We start from the raw sequence: 20016 nt of genomic DNA on the forward strand, positions 1-20016 counted from the left end.
AGGTTAGTTATCTTGTGGCTCTCATTGTAGATTCTTCTATGAAACTCAGCTGTTCATAATCCCATTCATGACATCTTCCTTTACCCCAATCAAAATATTCCCTGCTTAAAGATACCATATGTGTATGAAAACAAAACAGCCCTCCTATTACTAGTATGGACCCTTATTAGTTCTATTTTTATGGTCAACTATGTCACGTCAAATGTATTTATAAAGCCCTTTGTACATCAGCAGATGTTCAAGGGTCGCTTGGTCTTAACCAGATAGTCCAGATGTCTCCTCAGCTCGGGAATGTTAGACATTTCCTAGTTATCTACGCGAGTTGCCATAGATATCTGATGGACCAATGGCAATAACCTGCTTGTGGGTCCTGAGCTCTCATTGGTTCAAAAATAAGATTTTTTGCAAGAGGTATTTGAGGGAAAGAGGAGGCGGGTGCAGGAAAGGCAGTTTCGTTGTCGTAAGGGCAGTTTAGCTACTTGCTCACCTTTCGTTCTGACTACTGGTTTTCTTTGTCACAGGTAGGAACTAGTACTATTATTATTTGTCCGACAGCGCTTTTGAGAAAACATTGTAGCGTATAGTGTGTATATTAGTGACCATATTGCCATATTACTAATTGTGAGTGACTTTAGAGTGGTTTCTGTCATTTGGGCAGGCATCCTTTATGAGTTTCAGAATTTAATGTTGTGGGCTAAGTTAAAGTTTTATTGCCACATACACAAGTATAGTGAAATGCAAGCTCTGTCAAACAGTGCAGTTGTCAATATCAAAATAGTATAACAAATAAAAAAATATTATATAAAGAAAACCCAAGAAATAAGAAAGAGGACATTGGTTACACTTTCTATGAACCACCTGTATATAAGGCATAGTTCATGCATTTATAGTGCCTGCTACACTATAAAGCATTTTTAGACTTAATAAACCTTAATTACAGGTTGTGAGTGTGTAAAACACCATTCTATAAAGGCTATCAATGCATTCAACAACATTTAACAAATGCATTTCATTTGACTTATGAGAGCTCATGACTGCTTTTGTGATTAAATCTGGAGTTTTCAACAATGACACGTTCCATCATTCCTCACCTGTCTTCATTCATGCATGAAACAGTGGTGTGGTTGTATTAAATAGTCTCTCTCGTTTCCTCTTTCGCAGGTGAAATTCAGACATGGACATTGAGTACTTGCCATCATATGTGAGTGTTAGGAATCTCTGTCCCCTTTGTCTGTCAATCTTTCATCTCTTTATCTGTCGACATCTCTGCATCTTAGTTTCGTCACTTTTTCTTCACCCTACCTGTCCTATCGCCTCTTTTTCCTGCACTATGGTTGACGATTGCATGTTTAGAATTCTTACAATTCTCCATTGTGAAATGGAAGCGTGTGAAACCTTTAGGATAATGCCTGCCCAGGCAAAATGCACATTTGCCGGTTTCACTCCCCTCCCTCTCCCTCACAGTCCTCATCTTGTCACTGTTTTGCTGAGCTCTCTCTCACTCTCCTTTCTCACCCCCCCCCCCTCATTTGTCTCCTTGTCCTCCCACTTAACTATTTTCTTCACCCTCTTCCATTTTGTCCCCTTCCAATGCCCTTTCTCTGTCTTACCCTACCCCTCTATCTGTCTATTTCCCCTATCGTCACCCTCTATCCTCTCCTCCATTGGCCTTGCCCTTCCTCTCTCACTCATTCTTACGCTGGTCCTCTCCTAGGAGATGTCCTGGGGTACCTTGGGTACTATAAGGCCCTTCCTTAACTTCCATGCTAAGAAAGATGCTCTGAACATTCAGGCTGCCCTGGAACAGAAAGGTACAGCCTCAGTCATCATAACTCATAATGATTAAAGTATATGGGCTTCAAGGCTCGTTTTGTTCTACCCTTGGGTATTAAAAATGATTTGCATTATTTTATTTAAAAAAAATCTTAACAAGATCTCCTTTCCGGTCTGATTACAGACACACTTACTCTGATAAAAATCCTGACCAACCGTAGCAATGCTCAAAGACAAATCATCGCTCAGACCTTCAAAACCATCACAGAGAAGGTAACTAGTAACTACAATACTGGGACAAGGTTACCCACTTCAAATCCTAACCTCAGCCATTACAGGTAAAAATTCCAAACTGACCATAGTTCAGACACACTGACTATGTGTTGTCCCCCTGGACCAGGAGCTGTCCTCTGGGCTGAAGAAGGCCCTGTCTGGGGAGTTGGAGAATTTGCTGTTGGCCTTGCTGATGACCCCACTGCAGTTTGAGGCCTATCGTCTGAGACAATCCATGGAGGTGAGGGATGGTGGGACAGAGGGGGACAGGAGAAAGAGGGTGGAAGGGAGGGATAGAGAGAGAATTAAAAAAAAATAAAACATACCTTTATTGTTCCAATAATTTACATCACTTTAGTACTCTCTTTACTGCATTGTAACTGTACTAAACAGTTCAAACCAAGCCACTCCTCGTCGTCCACTGTACACAGAACCCCACACCTCTACAAGGTCCTCCAGATGGTTCACCAGCCCACAGTAAGCATGATCCAGTGTCAGCCGAGCTCTGTGGTCCTTACATCCCACCCGCTGCATCTCATACTTCCTGGTCTTCCACACTGCCATTTTTGCCTGCCCCAACACGGGCAGGCAGGGTGGCAGGTAGCCTAGTGGTTAGACGGTTTGGCCAGTAACCGAAAGGTTGCTGGATCGAATCTCCGAGCTGACAAGGTAAAAATCTGTCGTTCTGCCCCTGAACAAGGCAGTTAACCCACTGTTCCCCGGTAGGCCGTCATTGTAAATAAGAATTTGTTCTTAACTGACTTGTCTAGTTAAATAAAGGTTAAATAAAAAATAGGAAGTTTACTAGGCAGTCCATTTGGCTGTTAGCCACACTAAACCTAGGCCCTTCAACATATAGGTCCCAAGTCAGCCCCAACCCTGTATACCACCAGGACAGAAAACAGCCCTGTCAGTCTGGAACAGAAGAAAAACAGATGCTGCACTGTTTCCTCCTCCCCACAGAACAGACACCCCCTCCCCGCTGATGGATCAAGGTGCGACACACACCTGTTTGTAGCGATAGCCCCGTGAATAATCCTCCACTGTAGATCAGCAGTATACTTCTCTATGGCAGTCTTATACAGGGAGCGCCAACATCCTCTCAGGGAAGTGCCCGGCCACCCTGTTGCTTTCAGCCCATGCAAATTGTCTTATTGATCCACCTTGACAGCCACCTCATACATACAAAGCCTTTTTGCTGGTTGTACAATACAATCAGCTCCTCGCCCTCCTGGTGTTCCCCTGCAACAGCAGCTGGGGGAAAAGGAGGTAGATGGTAAAAAGAGCGAGATCAATGTCACTCGTGGTTAAACAGCCCGGTCTCTGCCTGCTTCCCAGCAGCTCCCTGAAGGAGCCCGCTAGTGCAGCATGGAACCCTACCACCACCTGCTGCAGCAGCCTGGGTGACTTCATGGAGGAAGCCTCCGTCATGTCACTGGCAGATTTACACCCATCCTTCTCTCTTAGACCACCCAGCTTAGTGAACCCCCCCCCCTCTCACAACTCTGGTTCAAGGTCAGCACTCTGGACTGGATGAGGGGGTTGTGGAAGAGTGGCTCCTCCACTAGTAATGCTCCTGGCCATGAAACATCACTGTAAACAGTTAAGAGTCTCTTTCCACGCCCGAAGCACAGCGCGGTAGAACGGAGTACGGCTTGACATATCGGCCTGCTCCAGATCCAAAAGGAACAAGTGCCTGTCAGATCCAAGGCCCCTGCCTTCCTCAGAACAGCCCTGTGTCTCTCCAGCACACCCCCTGCTGGCACAGCTTGTAGGTGGAAAGCTGTGACTCTGGACCCAATATCCACCAACCCCAGCCCCCCTCATGCACGTCCGGTGTCGACCAGACCAAAAAAAGGTCTACAAGTAACTTTTGCAGTTGCTTGAAGAGACTCTGTGGGGTCCAACAACATCAGTGCAAGAGCATTGAAGCGGCCACGTTGTCAGTGAAAGCACTGTTCCCCTAAAAGACATCTAAGTAGTCAGTTAAATAGTTAACCAAATAGCTACCCGGACTATCTGCATTGACCCTTTTTGCACAAACTTCTTTAACTCATCACATACGCTACTGTTTATCCCGACCTACCCCTCAATGACCTCGTACCCCTGCACATCGACTCAGTACTCCCCCAGTATATATGGCCGAGTTATCATTACTCATTGTGTATTTATTTCTTGTTATTATTTTTTCTATTTTCTCAATTTTCTCTTTGCATTGTTTGACCCGTTAGTTAGCGTTTCACTGTTAGTCTACACATGCTGTTTACGAAGCATGTGACAACATTTGATTGGATGATTTGATTTGATCAGTGGCAACAACCCCCAACATTTAGACAACTTAGACAACTTTTAGACAACATTTAGCCTCACTGTATCCCCCCCAGTAAGTCTAGGACATCCTGCTCTGGCCCACTGTATCCCCCCCCAGTAAGTCTAGGACATCCTACTCTGGCCCACTGTATCCCCCCCAGTAAGTCTAGGACATCCTGCTCTGGCCCACTGTATCCCCCCCCAGTAAGTCTAGGACATCCTGCTCTGGCCCACTGTATCCCCCCCCCCAGTAAGTCTAGGACATCCTGCTCTGGCCCACTGTATCCCCCCCCCAGTCAGTCTAGGACATCCTGCTCTGGCCCACTGTATCCCCCCCCCTCCAGTAAGTCTAGGACATCCTGCTCTGGCCCACTGTATCCCCCCCCCCCCCAGTAAGTCTAGGACATCCTGCTCTGGCCCACTGTATCCCCCCAGTAAGTCTAGGACATCCTGCTCTGGCCCACTGTATCCCTCCAGTAAGTCTAGGACATCCTGCTCTGGCCCACTGTATCCCTCCAGTAAGTCTAGGACATCCTGCTCTGGCCCACTGTATCCCCCCCAGTAAGTCTAGGACATCCTACTCTGGCCCACTGTATCCCCCCCAGTAAGTATAGGACATCCTGCTCTGGCCCACTGTATCCCTCCAGTAAGTCTAGGACATCCTACTCTGGCCCACTGTATCCCCCCCAGTAAGTCTAGGACATCCTGCTCTGCCCCACTGTATCCCCCCCAGTAAGTCTAGGACATCCTGCTCTGCCCCACTGTATCCCCCCCCAGTAAGTCTAGGACATCCTGCTCTGCCCCACTGTATCCCCCCAGTAAGTCAAGGACATCCTGCTCTGGCCCACTGTATCCCCCCCCAGTAAGTCTAGGACATCCTGCTCTGCCTCACTGTATCCCCCCCAGTAAGTCTAGGACATCCTGCTCTGCCCCACTGTATCCCCCCCCAGTAAGTCTAGGACATCCTGCTCTGCCTCACTGTATCCCCCCCAGTAAGTCTAGGACATCCTACTCTGGCCCACTGTATCCCCCCCAGTAAGTCTAGGACGTCCTGCTCTGCCCCACTGTATCCCCCCCAGTAAGTCTAGGACATCCTGCTCTGGCCCACTGTATCCCCCCCAGTAAGTCTAGGACATCGTACTCTGGCCCACTGTATCCCCCCCAGTAAGTCTAGGACATCCTACTCTGCCTCACTGTATCCCCCCCAGTAAGTCTAGGACATCCTGCTCTGCCTCACTGTATCCCCCCCAGTAAGTCTAGGACATCCTGCTCTGGCCCACTGTATCCCCCCCAGTAAGTGTAGGACATCCTGCTCTGCCTCACTGTATCCCCCCCCAGTAAGTCTTGGACATCCTGCTCTGGCCCACTGTATCCCCCCCCCAGTAAGTCTAGGACATCCTGCACTGGCCCACTGTATCCCCCCCAGTAAGTCTAGGACATCCTGCTCTGGCCCACTGTATCCCCCCCAGTAAGTCTAGGACATCCTGCTCTGGCCCACTGTATCCCCCCCAGTAAGTCTAGGACATCCTGCTCTGGCCCACTGTATCCCTCCAGTAAGTCTAGGACATCCTGTTCTGGCCCACTTTATCCCCCCAGTAAGTCTAGGACATCCTGCTCTGGCCCACTTTATCCCCCCAGTAAGTCTAGGACATCCTGCTCTGGCCCACTTTATCCCCCCAGTAAGTCTAGGACATCCTGCTCTGCCTCACTGTATCCCTCCCCAGTAAGTCTAGGACATCCTGCTCTGGCCCACTGTATCCCCCCCAGTAAGTGTAGGACATCCTGCTCTGCCTCACTGTATCCCCCCCCAGTAAGTCTTGGACATCCTGCTCTGGCCCACTGTATCCCCCCCCCAGTAAGTCTAGGACATCCTGCTCTGCCTCACTGTATCCCCCCCAGTAAGTCTAGGACATCCTGCACTGGCCCACTGTATCCCCCCCAGTAAGTCTAGGACATCCTGCTCTGGCCCACTGTATCCCCCCCAGTAAGTCTAGGACATCCTGCTCTGGCCCACTGTATCCCCCCCAGTAAGTCTAGGACATCCTGCTCTGGCCCACTGTATCCCTCCAGTAAGTCTAGGACATCCTGTTCTGGCCCACTTTATCCCCCCAGTAAGTCTAGGACATCCTGCTCTGGCCCACTTTATCCCCCCAGTAAGTCTAGGACATCCTGCTCTGCCCCACTTTATCCCCCCAGTAAGTCTAGGACATCCTGCTCTGCCTCACTGTATCCCCCCCCAGTAAGTCTAGGACATCCTGCTCTGGCCCACATTATCCCCCCAGTAAGTCTAGGACATCCTGCTCTGCCTCACTGTAGCCCCCCAGTAAGTCTAGGACATCCTGCTCTGCCCCACTGTATCCCCCCAGTAAGTCTAGGACATCCTGCTCTGCCCCACTGTATCCCCCCAGTAAGTCTAGGACATCCTGCTCTGCCTCACTGTATCCCCCCCAGTAAGTCTAGGACATCCTGCTCTGCCTCACTGTATCCCCCCAGTAAGTCTAGGACATCCTGCTCTGGCTAACTGTATCCCCCCCCCAGTAAGTCTAGGACATCCTGCTCTGGCCCACTGTATCCCCCCCAGTAAGTCTAGGACATCCTGCTCTGCCTCACTGTAGCCCCCCAGTAAGTCTAGGACATCCTGCTCTGCCTCACTGTATCCCCCCAGTAAGTCTAGGACATCCTGCTCTGCCTCACTGTATCCCCCCCAGTAAGTCTAGGACATCCTGCTCTGCCCCACTGTATCCCCCCAGTAAGTCTAGGACATCCTGCTCTGCCCCACTGTAGCCCCCCAGTAAGTCTAGGACATCCTGCTCTGGCCCATCTCCCCATAACCAACCCTTCCCTCTTCTCCCAGTTCACCTCAAACAAGAGAAGAGCCATGCTAACCTCCTCCACATCTCCCTCCCTCTTGACAAACACTGTCACGTCATCAGCATAAGCCAACACTGAGCTGAACCCCACCTACTGTCCCCGGAACTGACATCCCCTGCAGCCGCTCCCTCAGCCTACACAGCAGTGGTTACATGGCTAGACAGTAGAGCTGACTCGAGAGTGGACACACCTGTCTAATCCCTCTCTTCTAACTGGGACTGGCCGGCTCAGCCCACCCCCCACATTTACCATAACTGAAGCCCCAGAGGACAATGATCTAAACCCACTACCCAGGCCAAACACTTTCATGTTCCTAAACAGATAGGCATGACACACTTTCAAAAGATTTTTCTTCATCAATAGAAATGAGTCCAAGATCCTGATCATACATCCTAGTGAGGTCTATGAGGGAGGGAGGGAGGGAGGGAGGGAGGGAGGGCAGGTGCATGGAACATTGATCAGACATACTGTAAATGTACAGATGAGCAACATACAGTAATTCAAATGAGTGTATTTTTTATATACAGGGCATTGGTACAGATGAGGAGGGTTTGCTAGAGATTATGTGCACCAGGTCACCCAATGTGCTTGCCAACATCACCTCTACCTACAAGGAGCGTAAGTTACAACAGTTCAAGGATATTCTAAAGACATCATTATCTATATCGCTGCAATCCCTTCATAACATCGCATGGCAGAATGGCTCTTCCATCAATACAGTTGTATTATGATATGTTCTCATGAAGTAATCACCAAAGTATTCAGAGGCCAAATAATGTCCCCATAACTTCATGTGGTGTGTGTTTTTAGAGTATAATAAGGATCTAGAGACGGACCTGAAGGGTGAGACCAGTGGGGACTTTGCCAAACTCGTTCTGGCCTTACTCAAGGTAAACCTTTTTCCCTCTCCCCTCCCTGACAGAAATCCTCTTCACTGGAGCCTTGTTATAAGTGTAAAGTTGTCTGTGTGTAGCTGGTGAGATGAGTCAGGCCCAGGACAGCAGATATGAGTAATACAATACTTTACTCAAAAATTCAAACATAACACGTAATATACACGGCCACACAATACGGACCACAATACAACAAACAATCACTCACAAATACAACATGTAGAACGGGGGGTAAATAATAAACAAGTAATTGATTAAGTGAAGCCAGGTGTGATCAGACAAAGACAGAACAAATGGAAAATGAAAAGTGGATCGGCGGTGGCGAGAAAGCTGGTGACGTCGACCGCCGAACGAACAAGGAGAGGGACCGACTTCGGCGGAAGTCGTGACAATAAGACACCGACATGTTACACTTATTAGAAGATCCTCTGTAAGGTTGTCTGCTAAATGACTAAATTGGACATGTACATTTTAACCCTTGTTAACATTCTGTATACTCCCCTTGTCCTAAGGGTAAAAAAAATGACCCGCCTTCACTAAACCCCTAAAATAAAGAAGCTTAATTGAATTTTAAACCCCAAATCTATTTTGCATGAAGAAACAACCTGTCATTCATCACAAACTTTGTGGATATCAGAAAGACTGCATTTAAATCAGTGGACACCACTCGTTTTTATTTCAACACACCTGTCATAATTGTTTTCTTTACTAAAGTAGAGGTTTATTATTATTATTGCTAAAGGTACTGCATAGGTGTAAACATACATTTTTTTTAGCAAGATATAGCACTTGTACAGCCTAAGAAAGTAGCAGAAATGTGCAGAAAATAGTTTTGAATGCATTTTATTGAAGGGAAACAATAACAGTCTTGATCTTTTTTTGGCCCCATAGTGATATATTCTTTTATACTGTACAATGAGGAATTCAACTCCCATTTTTTTAACCATTGCCCCCACCCACAAGGTGTATAAACAACAATAAATACGAATAAAATAATAGATACAAAACAAGAACGTGAAGAACATAAATCAATCAACTCTGATTAGCACATGTAGGACAGTATGTGTGCATGGACTTTGCAGATGTATTTCTCATATGTGCAGCACATAGTATTTGTTTTACAGTCCTTCTTTGGGGGGCAGAATTGGCATCTCCTCCTCTTGCCTGCCCCAGCTGCAGCCTCAGGTGTATCAGGACAAGATTCAGCCCCCTGAACAGCTTTCACAAGCGCTGCAGAGGCTGCTGTGCGGGGGAGGCGCTCCCTTCTTTGAATGTGTGGCGTTATAAGTGCTTTTCCCAGCTGCTCCAGGAACACCCTCCTATTTTTCCACTTATCAGGCATCCAGGTAGGGTTGATATTGTTCCATATCACGAAGGCATTGAGGACACATCAATGATGTAATGGAAGATGACCAGGGGCCAGCGGACAGTCCTTCAGCTGTAAGTTCCAATCACCTGTGGGGCAGAGCAGGATGTCCTAGACTTACTGGGGGGATACAGTGGGGCAGAGCAGGATGTCCTAGACTTACTGGGGGGCTACAGTGGGGCAGAGCAGGATGTCCTAGACTTACTGGGGGGCTACAGTGGGGCAGAGCAGGATGTCCTAGACTTACTGGGGGGATACAGTGGGCCAGAGCAGGATGTCCTAGACTTACTGGGGGGGCTTCAGTGGGCCAGAACAGTATGTCCTAGACTTACTGGGGGGGCTTCAGTGGGCCAGAACAGGATGTCCTAGACTTACTGGGGGGATACAGTGGGCCAGAACAGGATGTCCTAGACTTACTGGGGGGATACAGTGGGCCAGAACAGGATGTCCTAGACTTACTGGGGGGCTTCAGTGGGCCAGAACAGGATGTCCTAGACTTACTGGGGGGATACAGTGAGGCAGAGCAAGATATCCAATGTCCAGGTTGTCCACGCCTCCTTTGTTGTGGTTGTAGTCCAGGATGATGGCTGGCTTCCTCTCCTCACGATCACTGATCTCAGCCATTTTGTGCAGTGTGCTCAGGAGGACCACATTCTTGTTCCTCTTTGAGAGGTAAGAAACTAGAGGGGTGGTGGGGGTGAAGGCAAAATTTGATGAGAAGGCCTCTCTCCCCCTTGTTACGAGGAGTGCAGGGGGGAGCTCAGGCTTGTTCTTTCTAACTGTGCCAACCATGGTGACCTTCCTCTTCAGGAGCTGCTGGCTGAGTTCAATCAGTAGCACGTAATCTCAGTTTCTCTCTCTGTGTGTGTGTGTATGTGTGTGTGTCGCGCACGCGATTTTATAACTGCCGGGTCAAAAAATGACCCTAAGACAATCTTTGTACCCTGGTGGTGTACAGCTTTCATGGAAATATGAACAAAGGCGACGTTTCACATTTTCTAATGTTGGGGTCACTCTAGGAAAAGTCATCCAATTTCAAGTTGAAAAATATAATTTAGGGGGGTTTTCTCTGCTGTTAAACATAGTGGCGGGTCATTTTTGACCCTTAAGACAACACAAGGGTTAAATAGGCAAACAATAGAATTAGAAATGTTTCTTGATCCCACTCTCTTCCTCTCCCTCTACTTGTTCACACTCAATAGAAGAAAAAGGTCGTAGGAATGGTACAAAGAGACACAGAGGTACGTACAGTGTATAAAGCACTAGTGTACTGCACTGTGTATTTTTGTGTGATCAAGCTGTGTGTGTGTGTGTATATGTCTGTTTAATCTTATGTGCTTGTGACTGAGCAGGCTCTCGCTGAAGCTATCAATCAGGCGAAGGCAGATCCTGGACCGTGGATCACCATTCTGACTACCAGAGACTCTGAACATCTTAACAAAGGTGTGTGTGTGTGGTTGTACTGTGTATGCGTGTGTGTGTGGGCCTTTTTTTTTTAGTTGGACCTTTATGTAATGTTGTGTTGTGTGTGCAGTGTTCGTCAATTTGGAGAGTGAGAAGCGAGAGACAGTGGATGAAGCAATAGAGAAGGCATTCAGTGGAGATGTGAGACTTGGGCTGAAAACATTGGGTAAAACACTGGAATGTGTGTGTGTGTGTGTGTCATGTGTTCCATGTGTACATTCAAATGTGTACATCTATCTTACATCATATGCTTACATCATTACTAATGAAATGGATGTCCGGTGGAAACAGTTATGCGCCCACAAGCAGCAGAGCACGGAGTGCACTGTACATACAGTAGAGGGATGTGAATATGTGCAAGGACTCGCACACAAAGGATCACTAACCTTTCTCTCTGATAACAGTGCGTTGCATACAGAGCCCAAACCTCTACCTGGCTCAGAGACTGGAGACCATGAAGGTAAGCGTCAACACGTTCCGGACGCATGAGTCCGTACGTCTGTCTTTCTTTGGGGGTGGTTGGTTTTCCGTTGTGTTTGGTTGGTTAAACTCTGTTTGTACCCTCCAGGCAGCTATAGTCCAGGGGGTGATGGTGTCCCACAGTGAGGAGGATCTGCTGTGTGTGAGAGTGGCTTATCTCAGACAGACAGGCACCTCACTCTATACAGCCCTACAGGTCAGACACACACATACGCACGCATGGACACATACACACGCACACACACACACACATATACAATCATATGTACACTGTATGTGTACCCAGTGGTGTAATGGGGTCTACAGGCAGGTATACCCTCTTTTTTTTTTTTTATTGGGCATTGCCTATACTCACGTCTTAATCCCCACTGATGCGTATCAAAGTATTGTAGTAGAGGTATACGCCGTATCATATATTATATTACGGGCGACAATTTTAGTGCTCATCAATGCATTCTCTACCAGAACCGTTGGTTGGCCGTCTTTGATGTCAGGTAGGTTAATACATTGCTATGTTTTCCCACTGTACCTAACAGCAATACTAAACTTTAGACATCGGAGTTACCACCCCCGGTCTCAGGGATGGTAACTCTGGAAATGTATTTGGTCTCTACTGAGTTAAATAAGCTTTTAGTTTTCTTGCACCAGAGGTTCTGGTGCCTGTTGGGCAATTCAAAAAGCTGATTGAGGATGTTAAGTAATGATGAATGTGTTAGTTTTTTTATGGATGTTTTTCTTCTTCCTGTTTGCATTTTGTATTTTGATGTGTGTATTTTCTGTAATTCAGGGCTCATCTGTAAAAGAGACCTTGGTCTCAGTATGACTCCCTGATAAAATAAATGTTACATCAAAAAAATATATTATGTAGAACAATAGAGAAATCATGCATGAAGTAGCCTACACAAATGTAGCTCTCAAACCCTTCTTCTCCGTACGTAGGGGTTTCAGCCCTAACATCACCCACTATTGACTTCATGTCTATTGACTCAGATGTCACCCACTATTGACTACAGATGTCACCCACTATTGACTACATGTCTATTGACTCAGATGTCACCCACTATTGACTTCATGTCTATTGACTACAGATGTCACCCACTATTGACTACATGTCTATTGACTACAGATGTCACCCACTATTGACTACATGTCTATTGACTACAGATGTCACCCACTATTGACTACATGTCTATTGACTCAGATGTCACCCACTATTGACTTCATGTCTATTGACTACAGATGTCACCCACTATTGACTACATGTCTATTGACTACAGATGTCACCCACTATTGACTACATGTCTATTGACTCAGATGTCACCCACTATTGACTACATGTCTATTGACTCAGATGTCACCCACTATTGACTACATGTCTATTGACTCAGATGTCACCCACTATTGACTACATGTCTATTGACTCAGATGTCACCCACTATTGACTACATGTCTATTGACTCAGATGTCACCCACTATTGACTCCATGTCTATTGACTCAGATGTCACCCACTATTGACTCAGATGTCACCCACTATTGACTCCATGTCTATTGACTCAGATGTCACCCACTATTGACTCAGATGTCACCCACTATTGACTACATGTCTATTGACTCAGATGTCACCCACTATTGACTACATGTCTATTGACTCAGATGTCACCCACTATTGACTACAAGTCTATTGACTCAGATGTCACCCACTATTGACTACAAGTCTATTGACTCAGATGTCACCCACTATTGACTACAAGTCTATTGACTCAGATGTCACCCACTATTGACTCAGATGTCACCCACTATTGACTACATGTCTATTGACTCAGATGTCACCCACTATTGACTCAGATGTCACCCACTATTGACTACAAGTCTATTGACTCAGATGTCACCCACTATTGACTACAAGTCTATTGACTCAGATGTCACCCACTATTGACTACAAGTCTATTGACTCAGATGTCACCCACTATTGACTACATGTCTATTGACTCAGATGTCACCCACTATTGACTCAGATGTCACCCACTATTGACTACAAGTCTATTGACTCAGATGTCACCCACTATTGACTACAAGTCTATTGACTCAGATGTCACCCACTATTGACTTCATGTCTATTGACTCAGATGTCATGTCTATTGACTACAGATTTAGGAGCTTACTTTTTGATTTGATTTGATCACTCGTTTGATGTTTTAAAAAGGCTTCTAAAGTTTTTAAATAGCATTTTAGATATTCAGACCCCTACAAAAATATCCATTAATTATAATCCACATAATAATTCACATTTCCTGTTGCTGCAGGATTATTTTCCTGCTGAAGTAAACTAGCTGGAAAGTGTGTTAAATAATATGGAACTGATTTTTATTTATTCTGTAAGATACATCTGAAATATGTTCAAATTAATGGCAAAGAGAAATTTTGTCATAAATCATGTCTGATATACACTACTGTTCAAAAGTTTGGGGTCACTTAGAAATGTCCTTGTTTTTGAAAGAAAAGTATTAGAATTAGAAATAATTAGAAAGTAAGTCCAATATGGGCATATATAGTTTGAAAATAGAAGGATGGAGTAGTTATAACTTTGTGGCTGTGGTAACTAGTGATGACCGTGCAACAAGGATGGTCTACCAGTCTCTTAACATCCAATTTGTGAGAGTGAAAACCTGAAAGAAATATAGGACAAAGTATATTTCTCAGACAGGGCGCCTTTCCTTCACCGGGCTGGCCATTTGGGAAATTTGGGGCAGAATTAGAGTATGCCCACTTCTCCAGGCACCACTACACCACTGTGTGTACCCACCCACCAGATGTCATGCACATTTAGACTCCCACATGTACACACACTTATCTGCATGCCAGTAGCACACCTGTTTGAGGAATGAAAAACAAAATATATGTATTTATTTCCTGTAACAAATACTTTCATTGACATGCATTTCTACTGTATCTATCTACAGTATCTCAACCAAGCAGTATAGCCAACAGTCTTTCAAAAAAATGAATTACTTTTCTTCTTTTTTTATGTTCCAATGTTTTTCAACAGAAACAATTCAAAGGAGATCACCTACAAGCACTGCTGGCTATCTGTCGATCTGAAGACTAAAGGAATGAGTTTTGTGTACAATTTCACATTAGCTCAGCCTACACATTACTATTCACATTTGAGTATTTACAGTATACAGATGTAGGATCTTAATTTGAGCCAGTTTGCTACAGCAGGAAAATAATCCTGCAGCAACTGGAAATGTGAATTGTTATGTGGACTATAATTAATACAAAATATTGTACCGGTTGATACATTTTTCGTAAGGAAAAATCAAGTCTGAAATCAAGTGAAAATTACAAACTTCAGAAGCCTGTTTAAACCTCAAATACACTACAAGTTTTACATTCCCTGCATTGCAGGAAAGTTCTCCTTTAACACGGTGATCAAATTAAGATCCTACATCTGTATTACTCTACGTCTCATTCCTACACGGTAATACAAGAAAATCAAACTTTGTCCTATTGCTAATGCTCACAATGCCTAATATGACAGTAAAGTCACACCTTCTACTCATTTCTTCTATAATTATTTGAAGTGTACTTCCATACATACTTTTATTAAAATAAAAATTGGATTACAATCAAGTATATTTTCTACAACATTCATTCCTTCTAACCAGTGCATTTAAAAAACAAACAGACAAAAATACGTCTAAAAGGGTAGCGGAGGCAAGTTCCTAAAACCGGCAACAAATATCTGCCCAAAGAATTTTACCCTTTGATGACTGTTTACAAAAAATTCAAGTTTAAGAACAACTTGCTTCTCTCCTAATATGTCCATATGCAAAGTTTAACCTCTAACATGAAACGTCAATGACTGGTGTTCCAGTAGAGGAAAATCCATACTTCCAGATACATATTTGCTTTGCTCATTAGCTTTGGTTTCATTCATAGCCCATCAGTCTATTTAGCCTGAGCAATACAAACTCCAGGCCAGGGGGGATGCACCGCTTAGAACCACAAGGTGTAGAGCAGAGGAGGCACCACAGAACACAACAGAGATGCTCTGGTTGCTGGTCTACCACTTGGTGTGGTGGGTGGGACATGTGCTGCTGTTGTAGGAGCAGGAGCTGCGGTTGTAGGAGGAACAGGATCAGCGGTTGTAGGAGCAGGAGCAGCCGTTGTTGGAGCAGCCGTTGTTGGAGCAGCCGTTGTTGGGAGCAGCCATTGTTGGAGTAGCGGTTGCATTAGTATCCTGAATACAGAGAATGATAGAAGAAACAATTGAGTCAATGTGGGCTGCAAATCATTCTTAAAGGGACATTTCACTCATAAATGAAGATTTGTCAGATGTTTTCAGACCTCAAAAGTAGACTCGTGTCAAGGTGAAACATTGATTGTGTGGATCTGGCTATAGGCCTCAATCCCAAATTAATGGATTAGCACTGTCTAATTTCCTAGTTTTCCTGGTTTTATTCGATGCTCATCTTTTCCATTAATTTGAAATGGAGGTACAGAGCTGGATCTACACAACCAATGTCATTGGACATAGTTTCGTCTTGACATTAGACTACTTTAGAGGTCAGAAAAAGTCTAACAAACTTTCATTTGAAAGTGTAATGTCCCTTTTAAAGCTTTAACTATTAGATGCTCGATCCATTTTTGGATTTATAAATGGATGATATATAACCATTGATTCTTGAAGAAAATAACTTATAAAGGCTGTCGTGGCTGAATCATAATTAGTTAGGTAACATAGATAGATGTTATTTTCGTCATATGCTTGTGAGATACTTGTCATTAGAATGGTGCCCTTTGGACTATAGGGTTGGCAGTGCATTTTCCCCTTCTGAGCTAGGGCTTAGTCACTTGGGGCCTAGAGAGGGGAGAGGTCAGGCTTGTCTTATGTGAGATACTCCTCTTTCAAGTAAAAGGTTCTTTGTAAGGAGAGGGGTGTATCTTGGCTATAAATGAAACTAAGAATTGTTTTTTAAGCACTCTCAGAGAATTCATTTATAGACACTGAATTGATCTGAGAGTCAAAAAGGGCTATGGTGAAGCTCATATATTATTAAAGATGGACTTTATAATATAACTGACTTGTGTGTGGTTGGCTCTCTTTATTGAGTAATACAGGAAATTACCACGACAAGGCCTCATGAGTTTAAGGCTCTAGTCAATCTGGATCGCTGAAGCGTTACGGATTGCGCGCTAGAAATGTCAAAGGTAATTTCCGATGGAGACGGACGATGTGCAGCGTTTCCAGTGAATGCAGTCTCCGCTAACGCGTTGCCTTTCCATTTCAATCACACTGTAAAGTTGAATTTCTGCGACACGGATCGAATAGAGTCCTTAGTTCAACCGTCAGAATCCAAAATGCAAGCTTGTTTTACTCCAATGTTTGTAAACAATCTCAATGTAAACAAACACTGTATTGCCTCAAAACATAGGGCTCTGTTCGATCCATAGCGCTGAAGATCTGCTTTATAACGCGATTGACAATCGGAGGCAATATTCCCGCGGTCGTGGAGACTGCATTCACTGTAAATCCTGCATATGTCAGCTCAATCAGAAATTACCTTTACATTTTTACGCGGACTGAATCCAGCCCATAGTTAAAACTATAGTCTTTGCATCCAAAGACTCTGTGTATGAATTTGAGAGTGGTTACATTTCTCCAGGCCCATCCCTCAGATTTTTTACCAAAACACAGGCGGGGTGGCTGCTTTGTTATTGTTTCAATTAAGGATTCTAGTTTTAAGGAATGTAGTAACAGTGAGATTGGGGGTCAATTCAATTTAAATCCAGGAAGTGAACTTGAAATTCTAATTCCAGAATGGAACAATCCTTATTGGAAATAATGTCACTTACTGGATGGAATTGACGCCTTTCCAGATTAGTAGGTTGCCTACCCTTATGTTTTGACACCAGAAATTGTAACTTTCAAGGCACTCAATTGCAGACTAATAGCATACTAGACATTGCTGCTTTTCCCCAAAGAAAAAAAAAACTCCCATCAAATTCAAACGCAATATGTCTGAAGCATTGTACAGTAATTCTGATATTTTTTGGGGGTCAATTCCATTTCAACTTAAAAAAAAAAACATTCAGTAAATTATTTAAAATAAATGTATGCCACTTCTAATTCCTTGAATTGGAATCTTAAGTCATCTCCTAAACTAACTGATTTGAAATGGAATTGACTCCGACTCTGAGTAGTGTCCATTTCATTACCATTGCGATGGTGGAGGCCAGCAGGACCAGTGTACAGACTCCCAGAAGATACTTCATATTGGAGAGTAGATGAGGTGTCCTAAGAGTAAAATACTGCAGGAGGCTTGGAGAGTTGTTGGTCTGTCCTGGTCTTATCCTTATCCCAGTCTGCTGTTCCCACATGCTTCAAGAGGGCCACCATTGTTCCTGTTCCCAAGAAAGCTAAGGTAACTGAGCTAAATGACTATCGCCCCGTAGCACTCACTTCCGTCATCAGCTTTGAGAGACTAGTCAAGGATCATATCACCTCCACCCTACCTGACACCCTAGACCCACTCCAATTTGCTTACCGCCCCAATAGGTCCACAGACGACGCAATCGCAATCACACTGCACACTGCCCTAACCCATCTGGACAAGAGGAATACCTATGTAAGAATGCTGTTCATCGACTACAGCTCAGCATTTAACACCATAGTACCCACCAAACTCATCATTTAGCTCGAGACCCTGGGTCTCCTGATGGGCCGCCCCCAGATGGTGAGGGTAGGAAACAACATCTCCACCCCGCTGATCCTCAACACTGGGGCCCCACAAGGGTGCGTTCTCAGCCCTCTCCTGTACTCCCTGTTCACCCATGACTGCGTGGCCATGCACGCCTCCAACTCAATCATCAAGTTTGCAGACGACAGGCTTGATTACCAACAACGACGAGGTGGCCTACAGGGAGGAGGTGAGTGCCCTCGGAGTGTGGTGTCAGGAAAATAACCTCACACTCAATGTCAACAAAACAAAGGAGATGATCGTGGACTTCAGGAAACAGCAGAGGGAGCAGCCCCCCTATCCACAACGACGGGACAGTAGTGGAGAAGGTGGAAAATTTTAAGTTCCTCGGAGTACACATCACGGACAAACTGAAATGGTCCACCCACACAGACAGCGTGGTGAAGAAGGTGCAGCAGCGCCAAAAACACTCACAAACTTTTACAGATGCACAATCGAGAGCATCCTGTCGGGCTGTATCACCGCCTGGTACGGCAACTGCTGCACCCACAACCGCAAGGCTCTCCAGAGGGTAGTGAGGTCTGCACAACGCATCACCGGGGGCAAACTACCTGCCCTCCAGGACACCTACACCACCTGATGTCACAGGAATGCCAAAAAGATCATCAAGGACAACAACCACCCGAGCCACTGCCTGTTCACCCCGCTATCATCCAGAAGGCGAGGTCAGTGCAGGTGCATCAAAGCTGGGACCGAGAGACTGAAAAACAGCTTCTATCTCAAGGCCATCAGACTGTTAAACAGCCATCACTAACATTGAGTGGCTGCTGCCAACATACTGACTCATCTCTAGCCACTTTAATAATTACAAATTGGATGTAATAAATGTATCACTAGCCACTATAAACAATGCCACTTTATATAATGTTTACATACCCTACATTACTCATCTCATATGTATATACTGTACCCTATACCATCTACTGCATCTTGCCTATGCCGTTCGGCCATCGCTCATCCATATATTTTTATGTACATATTCTTATTCATTCCTTTACACTTATGTGTATAAGGTAGTTTTTGTGAAAATGTTAGAGTACTTGTTAGATATTACTGCACGGTCGGAACTAGAAGCACAAGCATTTCGCTACACTCGCATTAACATCTGCTAACCATGTGTATGTGACAAATAACATTTGATTTGATTTGTCTATGTATCCAGAGATGGTCCTCAGTGTATCGAGTGCTGTAGAGTCTATGTCCTGAACACACCACGTTCCTCTGGTTCCAGGAAGATTGTGTGTATGTGTGGTTGGGGTTTTTTCCCGGCAGTTTCGGCCGACACATCATGTCAGTGTACAAAACAGCAGCGTCAAGGTTCAACGCTTATCACTTTGATTTTTACACCACCTTTCCATTACTCTTCACTCTGTTTTTGTTGATGGAAAATCTTAATTTGGGTAAAGGTATAAATAAATATCATACTGATAGTTTCTGTAACAAACACAGTACAGAGGCCATGATGTTGCTTAGCAAATTCCTGAGCACCATGTCACACAAATCACTTGTAATTTGGGACAACATTCTTTGATTAAAAGGTCTATTTTTATTACAGAAATTGCCAAATACCAAATCACTTTTTAAAACAGTCCCACCTGCAGTCCACAGTATAGACCAGTTGAAGTCGGAAGTTTACATACACTTAGGTTGAAGTCATTAAAACTCGTTTTTCAACCACTCGGCAAATTTCTTGTTAACAAACTATAGGTTTGGGAAGTCAGTTAGGACATCTACTTTGTGCATGACACAAGTCATTTTTCCAACAATTGCTTACAGACAGATTATTTCACTTATAATTCACTAAATTCACTAAATCACAAT

The 20016-nt window shown here is 44.7% G+C and overlaps 1 protein-coding gene across 1 annotated transcript; it reads left to right on the top strand.

The window, feature by feature from the left end:
* Positions 1-1717: 1717 nt before the first annotated feature.
* On the top strand, positions 1718-14537 carry anxa14 (annexin A14). Its single transcript, XM_038966267.1, has 11 exons — positions 1718-1811; positions 1958-2046; positions 2174-2287; positions 7755-7845; positions 8038-8117; positions 10689-10727; positions 10839-10929; positions 11021-11116; positions 11355-11410; positions 11519-11626; positions 14478-14537. The coding sequence occupies exons 1-11, from the start codon at positions 1718-1720 to the stop codon at positions 14535-14537; spliced, it is 918 nt and encodes a 305-aa protein (XP_038822195.1).
* The last annotated feature ends 5479 nt before the right edge of the window (positions 14538-20016 follow it).

Source organism: Salvelinus namaycush, chromosome 27 (assembly GCF_016432855.1).
Source record: "Salvelinus namaycush isolate Seneca chromosome 27, SaNama_1.0, whole genome shotgun sequence".
NCBI lineage: Eukaryota > Metazoa > Chordata > Actinopteri > Salmoniformes > Salmonidae > Salvelinus > Salvelinus namaycush.

What these genes read in the sequence shown, in the direction of transcription:
- anxa14 (XM_038966267.1), top strand. Translation starts at nt 1,718, where the DNA reads ATGTCCTGGGGTACCTTGGGTACTATAAGGCCCTTCCTTAACTTCCAT. An exon ending in TCGTTCTGGCCTTACTCAAG is followed by an intron (nt 8,118 to 10,688) that starts GTAAACCTTTTT and finishes CACACTCAATAG; the next exon opens with AAGAAAAAGGTCGTAGGAAT. An exon ending in TGGTACAAAGAGACACAGAG is followed by an intron (nt 10,728 to 10,838) that starts GTACGTACAGTG and finishes GTGACTGAGCAG; the next exon opens with GCTCTCGCTGAAGCTATCAA.